Source organism: Polyodon spathula, chromosome 8, assembly GCF_017654505.1.
Source record: "Polyodon spathula isolate WHYD16114869_AA chromosome 8, ASM1765450v1, whole genome shotgun sequence".
In the NCBI taxonomy this organism is placed as follows: domain Eukaryota; kingdom Metazoa; phylum Chordata; class Actinopteri; order Acipenseriformes; family Polyodontidae; genus Polyodon; species Polyodon spathula.
Window position 1 is genome coordinate 38,560,362 of NC_054541.1, and position 12,138 is coordinate 38,572,499.

General features: G+C 33.9%; 1 protein-coding gene across 1 annotated transcript in view; it reads right to left on the reverse strand.

The window, feature by feature from the left end:
- Positions 1-5,457: 5,457 nt before the first annotated feature.
- The window catches only part of LOC121319131 (semaphorin-3D-like), a 49,865-nt gene continuing 43,184 nt past the window's right edge, over positions 5,458-12,138 (reverse strand). Inside the window, exon 17 of the mRNA XM_041256313.1 lies at positions 5,458-7,930. Within this exon, the coding sequence (XP_041112247.1) occupies positions 7,499-7,930 (432 nt within the window). The 3' untranslated portion in view covers positions 5,458-7,498. The remainder of the gene's footprint in view (positions 7,931-12,138) is intronic.

Here is a 12,138-nt window from a genome sequence, read left to right on the forward strand (position 1 = left end):
ACAATTGACCTATAGAAACTGTAAGCAGTGTGCTCATCCCACTTGTCACACAAATATACACAGCTTGATTAATGTCCATAGCAAACGGTTCACAGTAGAAATGGTAGTAATACATAATTCAGTGTGCTTGTCCTCAAAAGGGACAGATGACACCTTCAGGAAATCTCCATCTGTGGGCTTGTGCATGTATGCACCCCTTTCTGAGAAATGAGAAAAATCAATTTTATTACAACCAGTCAAAGCAAACAGCAGTTTACAATGAAAGGAAATTAGAAAACAAAAACAGCTAAATGATTTCAATATTTCTGTCTTGAGGAGGTCAGAAACGATTTGCTTTCCCTGTCCTAATGTTTTAACTTTTGGAGGAAAAAAAGGAATGAAAAGTATGATGCTTATGATCTGCAGCATTGTGAACCTAGAACAATTTATTCAGTTCTATACTGTTGAATCTAATAACAATAACAGCTTTCTTTACTTCTGTTCTCAGTGGACTGAAGAAGCTGTTAGAGCTCATTACCAAATCAAGTATTGATTCTAGCAACAGTATTGTTTTATAATATTCTACATTTTGAGGTAGACAGCCAGAGATTTCCTCCTGGCTGTTCTTTCCCTGTCATTAGGCCACGTTACATGAGTGTTTGACTTTTTTTTTGTGTCTATTAGAGATACATGGCTATCTTTATTTCTGTAACCCGACGGTGTACTTTTATTTTGTATCACATTTTTATTTCATTAGCTTTTTTATCTCTTTATACCAAATATAGCATCCTCATTTGCGTTGTACTTGTATGACTGCTTCTGCTTAATAAAGAATTGGAATATTGGGTAGTATTGTTGATTCCAAAGAAATAAGTCGTGAAAATTCCACACCACATTTTATTTTGGGAGTGGGTTAAACAATGTTTGTGTTGTGCACTGTATCAAGCTGCCTCATCATATCCTCTTCCCTTATGGATATTTACACCCGAGCCGCTTTATCACTGCAATGGACATAAGTGGAGGATGGACACGGGTTTTGCTCAGAAATAAGTAATTAGGAGAAATTACATTGGAGTATAGTTATACACATTTAAACACAGAACTTAGTAGTACTTTACAAGTTGCTTGACAGTTGTTTGGAAAGCTATTTGCAAGTGTATTCTGAAGTACAGTACCTGTAACCACCTGAATTCCCAAGGCCACAAAGCAGTCTATCAAACATTTTTAATAACTGTTTTAAACAGAAACTTGGTAAATGCAATCTCTATGATACTTTACAAACACATTTATATCCGTGTATGATTAGCATTATGCAAAGTTCTAGGGCAGACAGAGAAAAAAGTGTGGTCATTGCAACATCAATCTGCTAAAGGAAATACTGCAAAAACCCAGAAACAAAACAAAAAAAAAAACATTAAAACCATCTTTGGACCATGGTAACTTACATATTCCATTTGACTTTTATAGAAGTTTTAGGAAAGGACTTGAATGAGCTAATTAACATTTTCACGAGAAAAAGTTTATATGTGCAAGTGGCCATTGATTTCACAAGCTTTTCCTGGAATCTCACAAGAAATTGAGACTTTCACAGTAAAATACTGAGATTGTTTTTTGGGACATTGTAGCTTTCCCTGCCAAGTTTCATGTGCTATCTGATATTTGTAAGTACCATATTTACCTTTAAGTATTTATCAGCAGTTATTAAATAAATCCATTCAAAACAAGAAAATATATCCTTCCCTCACCTTTACAAGAAACTACCAATCAAAGACTACCGATACACACTGTTTGGGAAGTTAATTTTGGTTTTAATAAATCATTGCCACTTTATCTGATTAGTGTCTAAAGATGACTTGGACATCTAAGAAAGAGCTATATTGGTCTATAAACAGATTAACTTAGTTTTTTTGTGTTACAATCATAAAAGCTTCAGGTTGATCGATTTGGCACAAGGAGCTACCAGTAACTTACTACCTAACCTAAGGCCTAGGTTTACCTTTGCATTTGGTCTCATGCAGAATGACTTTGACACACTCCCATTGTCTCTTTTGATTATGGATGGTGTTCTTAAAAGATAATCAGCTACCTGAGCCCATTTATAAAATTGGAGGCTTTTTTTTTATTATTCAAGCAGCTTATTTAATAGTGCTAGTAAAGAAGTTGCCATTTAGTTTTTGAACAAATGGAAATATTTTGATTTTGCCGAAATGAATTAAACATTAAAACATTATGTAGAAAACATCTACAGTTGTGACTAGACAAATGCATCTCCCCAGAGAGTCTGGTAATTGGTTTAACATCTGACCCATTAAATCTTTCCGGATCAAAAAGTTTTAAATGTCCACCTTAACCTCCAGACTTATAACCCTGCAGTGCAGCCACTTAACAGGATAAAGGTACTCTATCTAGCAGAACATGCATCAGATTGAAATGAAAAATAAAAATATATATATTTTCTTTTTGTTTACACCTTTCATTCAGGTCACAAATTAAATGATTTGAGAGGTCTAAACTTAGTCAAAGTGATAAATAGTTGAAATTCCAAAACTTGCATCAGAACTAAATAACTATCTTACCCTTGGAATGAATGCTCCAAACCAGATTAAATGAGGTGCATTTGTATGATCAAGGGGTCAATTTTAATGATCTAAACATTTGCAAATTTGTAAAACTGCTGTATGTAAGACCTCTTTCATCCATGTTTCCCTCTGTATTTAGTGATATTATTAAGGGTATTGATAAATCATACTAATTGACAAAAGAAGAAGTTGAAGGATGCAGTATTTACATGTACTGCAGCTTAGATCTTAAATAGACCCCATATATAATGCACTAATAAGTTACCAGAGGGCTTCCAAACTATGTAGTTATGCATTCTATCACATGTGTATAAATATACATGTGTATATATATATATATATATATATATATATATATATATATATATATATATATATATATATATATATATATTGCAACATGTTAAAAGTGATAGACTATAAAATACTTAAAGCTACAATATATGCATTAACAATATATACATACATTTTGTTTTAAAACAAAATGTATTAGTACCAAAACTCACACAAAAGATTGGAAGAGATACAATGCAATGGTCCTTAGAAAATTATCATAAAGTGTATATATAATATATATATATTATATATATATATATATATATATATAAATTTACAATTAATTAGTAGTATATAAACACAGCATGTTAAAACGCAGTGCCAAGTTTCAAATTCTGTTTTCATAGGCTTTTTTTTTTTTTTTATGTATTCAGTATATATACATATTTGCATGAGACTTCACATCCCCTAAAACTATATAATTATTGACGGTTTGGAGATGTTTTTTTTTTTTTTATGCTATCAAGCTGTGAAACTAAATTTGTCATCTGCTCTCTAGATGGCAAGGAATGACTGGTTTTCTATCATAATCCTCTTCCTCTATCCTCATAAGTAAATGGCTGCTGCAGTAGCACATACAGAATCAACTTGATTCACGTCTGAAGTTTTGAATTTCAACAGTGTTGGCAATCATTATTGGAATAATGTTACCGTACATATGCATATTAAGATAGTCATAGAGACAAGAAATGCATTTTAAGATTTGGGAGACTTGGCCTTGCCTCTTCATAAATGAGATGCCGCTTGGGAGAAATGTACCAGCCTTCCCCAGAGGGATGAGAAACAGTGATAAGGTGGTGGAGGTGCGAAGAGCCATGAAATGAAAGGCAAAGTATAGGGTTTGTTGAAGGAGTGGCTTATCAGTGAGCCTCTCAGAACCCCTGCCAAGCTTTAATGGAATTTACCAAAACATTCTTCATCACATTTTACCATCTGTCAATAACATAGTAAATACCTATGGGATGAAAATAACAGGTGGTGTGATATGCATGATTTTGTTAACAGATGTATTGCCTATTGAACACAATCAGAATGGACTATGCTTCAAATCCCATGATTGGAATCTACCTGGTTTAACCCTTTGAGTAGTGAGTTCTAAAATGCAATTTTTTTTTCTGTCTTCTGCATGCGCTTGATTATTATGAGCATAGCGTACAAACAAGCTGAAAGCTATGTGTTTGTGTGTATGTAATGAATACTGACGAAATACAGATACTATTTATTTATTTATTTTTTAGTCATAGGGAAATGTTTTGACTAAAAAATAACATGTAGGCAATAAACAATAAACAACGGGATGGAACAACCACAACAACATGTCCTAACAAAAAAAAAAAAAAAAAAAAAAAAGGTGAGAGAGACATGAATAAATCATATCTGGGTAAACAGGTTGTTAGGGCGGAGGGAGTGAGAGTGTCTAATGCTTCAGCGTATGATACTCCTTGAAGCATGGAGCAACGCAGAGCTTGGTGCCGCCTCTTCGCTGTCACTTGATATTGATTGTAAATATACTTTGCTTATGTCTTCACTGACACACTCATTGACATCCGACTCAGTGGAAGAATTGTATGTTTTTTAATTTAATTCGGAATCTAAATTCAGTATTATTACCAATATTTCTTTCTCACTGAGCAATTTTCGCCAGTTTACAAACACTGACATTTTTGTGACTGGGTTTATTATACATAATTCAGCCAATATCTGGCAGAGGGCACAAGAGACCAATAAAAGTTGTTACAGAAACCTAGTGTTACAATATTATGTCATCAGGGGTTTTGTATGCTCAGTAATTCAAGTTTAAAGTTGTAGAACATACTGGTATGTTTGTACTCCCTGGGGACCAGACAGCAGCGAACATACCGGTACGTTCGTACTACTCAAAGGGTTAAGTGATCAAGACCAGACATAGCATAACATAGCATTGTGCATAACCTGCCTGACTGGTATTATACCAAATTACATGGTTTCTAGAAAAATCAAGCTGTCTAAATTACTGTAATATATTTCTTATATGTTGATTAATTATAAGTGTTAACCGCTTGGTATTAAAGTATAGGCTGTGTCGCTGAATAAAATGATCCCTACGTTCATTTCATAGAAACAATTCTCTATAGCGCCCTATACTTTATCACTTAATACAATGATATACATACAAATTCATACCACATCTGAAGTGACATTGTTTGCTCTGTATCAGCCATAGCTCTGAATCACAGCCAATGTGCTTCTATGATAAGGCATGGCAGTAGCTAAAAACTCTCTTATGGCTGTTCTTCTATCCTAAAATGTATTTAGTTTTTGTAACTACTACTTACAAAGATCAGATAACATAAGTGTACTGTATATATCTGAATATAATACCATAACTACAAACACCAAGAAAAAAAGAATTAATCAAAAATAGAATTTATCAATCTTCTTTGTAGTTTTCTTTGTAACAGGAAGGCAGCCTACTGTATACAGTATACCAGTGTGACTTGTATACTGATGTGATTGTGTGGCACCATGACCGTTTACAATTTAGAAAATTAAAAAGAACAACTGGTTTTATTAAAAAGTTTCAAAAAAGGTTTATTTAAAATCAACATTGTTTCCTTGCTTGAATTACATTGTTTGTTGTTAACCTTTTGTAGCATACACTCTCATAATCTTTGTGTACATCAAGCAACAGGGATTGAACAGTGCAGTCTAAATAGTATGCAACAAAGGGTTCATATTTCACTTTAGCATGCTCAAAAAAAGTATACATTGAACAGATGCACTTTAAATATAAAACTTATTCTTTTGGCTTATACACAGGTGTGGCTTTTGCATCAGCCACATTACAAGCATTCATAAATGCTTGGTTATTTATATTACATAAATGTTTCTAAACTGTTTCACAACTTTTTGGGGTCAATGTGCAATATAAACTAAACATTAAAAATAGATAAAGCTAAAAACATACGCATTCAGAATGCAGGATTATATAAGAACTTATTTGCATTAATATTAATTATTTTATTTGCTTAATTTAATTAAGTGCAGTATAGTACAAGCCAATGGACAGTGCTATATTGTAGTTACTGCAACGGGTGACAAGCAAGCAGAAAGCAGACTTAAGACTTAGCCTGGTAGTCTAAACATGAAGAGCAGTTACGACAATTAAAGACTCAGAGCAAGATCAGTAACCTTTTTAAACCAGCTCGCTTTGCCTCTGAACAATGCTAATTATGTACAGTATACATTTTGACCATTGTTGGGACATATTTGATTTGTATTACTGTATTGCATTTTTCAAATTTTTGAATAGCGCAGAGATTTCCCAAACAGTAAACTCAATTTCGGTGAATCCATGTTTTTCACTAATCCGGACTCAAATCAGTCCCGATCTACACGGATTAATGAGGGTCTACTGTATAAGTAGTAAACTAGTAAAAAGGGTTATCTAAAACTGTCAACTTCAAGTCATTAATATTATTAAAATTAGGTCAAATTTGTAAAAAAAACACTTTTAAAGATGTAACTGTAGTAATTATTTTCAAATGTGACCATGTTGTATAAAACTATACATGTTTGTATTACAATATAACTTGACTACTTTATTAACAGGAAATGATCTACACTTGTTAGTAAGCTTAATATTAACTAGTAATGAACAATAAAAAAAATCCCATTAAAATAAAGTGTGGCCAGTCTAACAGAAATCACCAGCCAACTTTCTCTAAATATAAGCTAACACCAAACTATTAAAAATACAGCATTTTTGGAGATTTGCCAAGTTATAATGGGAATTTATAAAATCTAGGCATACTGTATAACGTGAGTTTGAAAACGTGATGTGTTTCTGGCCTTGAAATACATCCACACTACCTGTATAAATAATTAATTGTGAACTAATTTGAAGAACACTGGAAATGCACCGTTTTAAAAGACTACTGTGTGGGTTTTAACATTTGATTAGACCAATACTGAAACTGCAGTTGATTGAAGGCATCACCAATTAAATGTATACATAAAAATAGCTGATAAAATTTCTAATTAACTGAATCGTCTTCATTATGTACAGTCAAAATGTGTTTGGTCAGCTGAACGGTTTTTCATTTGTCATACAGTAAATACAAAAACACATTTGCAATATATAGAAAACAATTGCTTATTTTTATTTAAAAAAAAAAGTCTTCTGCATGATAATACTTTCCTTGACCAGCTGCGAAATATCACCTTGAATTTGCACAACAATATTAAAACAAGTTTCATACCAACAAAACAATCTTGTTGGTTACAGTTGAGCTCCAATTGTTAGTCAAAAAAGCACCTGTGAATGCTTGGTCTCACATACCCTTCGAAAAAGTGTGAATATATACAATTACACAGCATGAATACAGACCAAGATGTTAGCCTTTAAATTACAGATGTGTTAAACAAAATAGTTCCTTAGCTTGAAAGACATTCTTCAGGTTGAAGGTCCCTTTAGTTGATGTCCAGTTGAAGCGGACTTATCATACTACAATTTTATCAACTACATATCCTAAGTTTTTCTTCAGGAATGTGCACAAGGTGATACAGTACTGATGTGTATCGTCTTGTTGGGTGATAACAAAATACCTGAGATGCAAATTAATTTATGTGTCAGCATCTTCAGGATTGCGGCTCGGGTGACGAGTGTGGTGTCTTCTGTTTCTGCTTTTCTTTATCTCCTGCATGTGTTTCCATTTGCCAGCTGACCCTCTGTGCTTTTGCCGCCTTCTCTCACGGTGCCACTTTTGCTCACAGTAGTCATCTAAGGTGAAGGTAGGGCTACTTAGCAGCTGGAGATAATCTTTATATCTGTTGCGGGACTCCAGTGTACTATCTCTGGCACGTCCCTCTTCATCTTCTGCCTTCTGTGTGTTCTCCATTTGCTCTTTCTCAATGACCTTTAAATTGAGTTTCACGACTGTGTGGGTGAAGGTGTGCTCTTGGGCAGTGCAGTAATATGTCCCTGTATCCTTTCTGTGCAGCGTTCGGATCAGGAGGCCCAGCTCTGTCTTCATTACTCTTTCATCAGGCTTTATCTAAAACAAAAACACACGATGAATGGGCAAGAGTGTTCAACTCAGAAAAGAGGCACTTCTTTCCCAATACAACAACTTTAAATGGTGTTAAAGTTTCAAAATACAAAATGGCCTACATACATTAAGACTAATTAATTAGTATAATCCACATGTCTTAAGAGGTGTATTGCTACTGAAAATATGACTACATGTTTTTTTTTTGTTTGTTGTAATAAGATCCAACAGGTTCACTATAAAGTTGCTTGCCCTAGAGATTAGGGCTTGGTGGCAGAATACAGATTAATGTTTATGTCACACTCACAGTTTGGGGGACATTTTGACAACCGATAACAGTATAGGGGTGACTATTCACAGGCAAATGAGGTATTCATTTGGTCACAAGCTATTGTTATTGTAGATATAGCTGTTCAAGCCAGGAATCTATATGGAAACAAGCTATGTATTTATCATTTATTTGCAATCTTTCTTTCTCTTGATTTAGAGTGTTAATGAACAATCAAACTGAGCAAGGCAATTGGACTAGCAGGTTAAAGGAGCACAGGCTAACACTGCAAACCAAATGCCTCTACAATAAGATGGCATAAGACAGACAGTGACAGCATCAGGTAAAGGGTCAGCACCTTCTGAACCATTTTTTATGGCCTGTTTAGATAGCTCCCTCTTTACAAATGAATCACACGTCACGGTCCTGTCAGAGCTAAAACAATACAGCTGCCCTGTAGGAAAGAAGAAGCTTCAAAGCATACTTCACCTCAGCCTCGGAGGTGAAAGATGGAACATACAGAAAGTTAGCTGACAAAATTTTTTTTAAAAATGTGCCCTGTAATTTTAAGTTATAGAATTAACCAAATCAGCACTAGCAAGTTTAAGGACTTTCACCTTGAAAGTTAATAGGAAAGTTTCAAATTGAATACTTTGAAATCGATGGTGCATCTTATCCCAGAAAAGAATGGTGTGATTTTTATTAACATTTTTATATGCCACTTCCTCAGCACTGCTAAAATTGACTGCTGGTAGTGTTTACAGTGAACAGTTTGAAGTTTCACCCATGGCTGCAACCTGTCAGTAACCAGCACTGTGGGTTGAAAAAATGTGTGCAGGATATCTCAAGTTCTTGTGTTCCATCCCCAGGGTACAACCACACTCCTCAGTTTCAGACTCTTAGCAGGACTGGAATGTATGGTACGAAACAGGGCTGACACACTAAGAAGCATAGTACTGAAATGTGCCAAGAGCATTACACATATTTTGAAAGAATTCCAAAATACAGATATATAAACTACATGTAGTTTACTAATATTTACTGCTTTCTATAGTTCTCTACGTTATCATTTTTTTTTTAGCTCACATATTACATAATGTAACAAATGAGTCCAGTGAAGCTAAATGTAATGTTATTGTACCTATGTTTGGAATTTAGTATCCAGTATAACTTTCAATTAATACAGTTCATTAAAAACAATACAAAAAAAAAACAATACAAAAAAGAATAGTGTTACTTTTTCCCCTGGAATCACACTACAGAAAAGGGTCACTCCTTCCTTTACATAAATCTTTAAAAACATATTAGATGTCTACAAAACTCCCAATAAACCCAGTAAGTTAAACATTTCACGTGCTGTTCGGAGCAAGTATATTACTAATTATATGTTATATGTTACCCATTTAATTGCTAGGAACTTGGGAGTTTCCAGTCATAACAGCTCTGACAGACTGGGGCACCATCTGCTGGACCGCAGGCAGTAGACCAGTGAAAAATAAATAAACGGTTAGGTCACAGAAAATGCAAAGGCTTTTGGGCCTGCTTTGTTAGAATAAGTCTCCAAAACAACTTCATGACAAAAAATAAGCTGAGAACTATAAGATGGCTAGATATTTGGTTGTGTTTACTAAACAACTGATAATGATGAGAATAGTACACGCACTGTTTGGATCCAATGCTTAAATGGCTATGTGAAGAGGTATATTGTGGTGTAGGAAACAGCAAAATGATCCACTGACAACCTCAATTCCAGTCCAGATCCTGTCTCCTCCCATATGCTATTCAGAGGAGAATTGAGATTCAGAGCCAAGACCTGAAAGGTGACAGGCAGGAGACACCCAACTGAGTCAACTGCTTCCGATCCAGCCCAATGGTTTCCTCCCCTTTCCTTCCCTTAAGGAAAAGTGTCTGTGTTTCATAATCTGATTGTGCAGCAGTTATTCAGGGTGAGACATTGCCCAGAAGATGAGAAATAATTCTTTAAAGTTCCATTCAAGTATGCTCTCTTGGGTTTTCCCACACAGGACTGGATTGTAAATGGGTGGCTTGGGAATGCTAAGTAGGATTATAAGAATTTGTAATCTAGTGTTTTTATTGTGGCACACTTACACCTGTGTTAAGAGACAATTATTTTCTTAGTTTGAAATATCGATGGAATGGGATTTATCATTTTTTACAAAGGCCACACCAATTTGCATATAATTACATATGAAAACTATATAACTCATCTTAAAATGTACTATTATAGAATAATATATATTATTATCTATAATAATATATAATAATAATAATAATAATAATAATAATACACCCTAGACCACTGTTGTCCAATACGTTAGCAATTTCTATTGGACAACACTGACCTAGACGTTTACTTGCTCATAGAGTTTGCAGCTCTGCTTCCATGTTGTGTAAGACAATAGACAATGGGCACTATGATTCCCATATGATATTTGCGTAATTTGAGACGCTCTCAGGATGCCACTTTGGATCTCCAAAAGTTTACATTTGGGCAACACCACGTCAAACTAGAAAGTATAGGAAATAAAAACCTAGATGAACAGTTATTTATGGGCATCCTCAAAAAAATAAAACAGTGAAAAAATAACCTGAGTGATATAGATTAAGAATGTATTTTGTGAAAAAGTGTTAAAGAGATATGTACTCTGCTATACAATTTTATCCTGGTTGAAATCCCTGTGTTTAATTCAATATGACATGCCACTAAATCACAGCAAGGCGCCTTGAAAGTTATAATCACAATCATAAACCATTGAGTTGCTACAAATTAATTTAACAATCAATAACACTGACAACCTTTGCCACTGTAAAAGGTTCAAAACCTTACACAAAGGAAACTGTTAAACCTGGGGGCTATTAATCATGAATGACTGCTAGCCCTCGAGTGCTCTACTACACCTTTTATGTCTGAGGAAGGAAAACTTCATTAAAATATAGAAAGCAATACAACTTAAGACAGATCATCATAAGAAAAAAAGAAGCAGGAGATGTTTTTCTCTTTCAATATAATAGTACAATAAGAAACAGGATAAGGAATAGTTCAGCAATAACATGACAAGTAAAACCAGGGCTGAGTCAGCAAAAACCTTTTTAACAAAATAAATTATCAGCAAAACAGGATGGTTATATTGAACCAAAATGGATTACTGTGTCAATGTTCAGATTCTATATAGCCAGGCTTATTTTACATTAACCATGTATTTTAGATTGCTCAAATTAAATAAAAAAGTTGCCTGCTTGACAACAAGCATTGTATTTTAGGTTTTTTTTTCTTTTTTTTTTTTGAGTACTGTTTGTAAATCTCTAATATACCTTTTGGCATCATTTGAAGTATCAGCAACTGCATTTATTTTGCAAGCCTGTATGAAAATACTTAACCATGAATTCATTCATAAGGCTGTTGTTTCATTAAATGGCATCTTGGACAAAACTACATTATACCTTTCAATACAGTAAAGTACAGCTAGTTGGGTATAATTAAATGCATAGTTAAAAGGAAAGTTTCATTAAAACTGTACCTAATGGCTTGTGATTTGGACACTGTACCACAAATTAACGGTGCTGAAGAGCAGCCTTTAATAAGATTTTAAATACCGAATTCAGCTATGTAGCTGCACCTGAATTTTCACATTTTCAATTTTTAATGGTAATACATTTCCTCTTGTGCATGCATAGAAACAACTGCCGTTTACTGTGAGAAAAAAACTGAAGGCCATAAAAGACCATAACAAAAATAAAATAATTCTGGCTACTTTCCAGCTCCACTCCATCAGGAAGTTTACACAAAAGAATCTGTTATATACCACTTGGAGGTAGCAAAGAATCTGTTATATACCACTTGGAGGAGCAGCAAGAAATAATATATATATATAGTATAATATATATATATATATATAATATATATATAATATATATATTATTATAT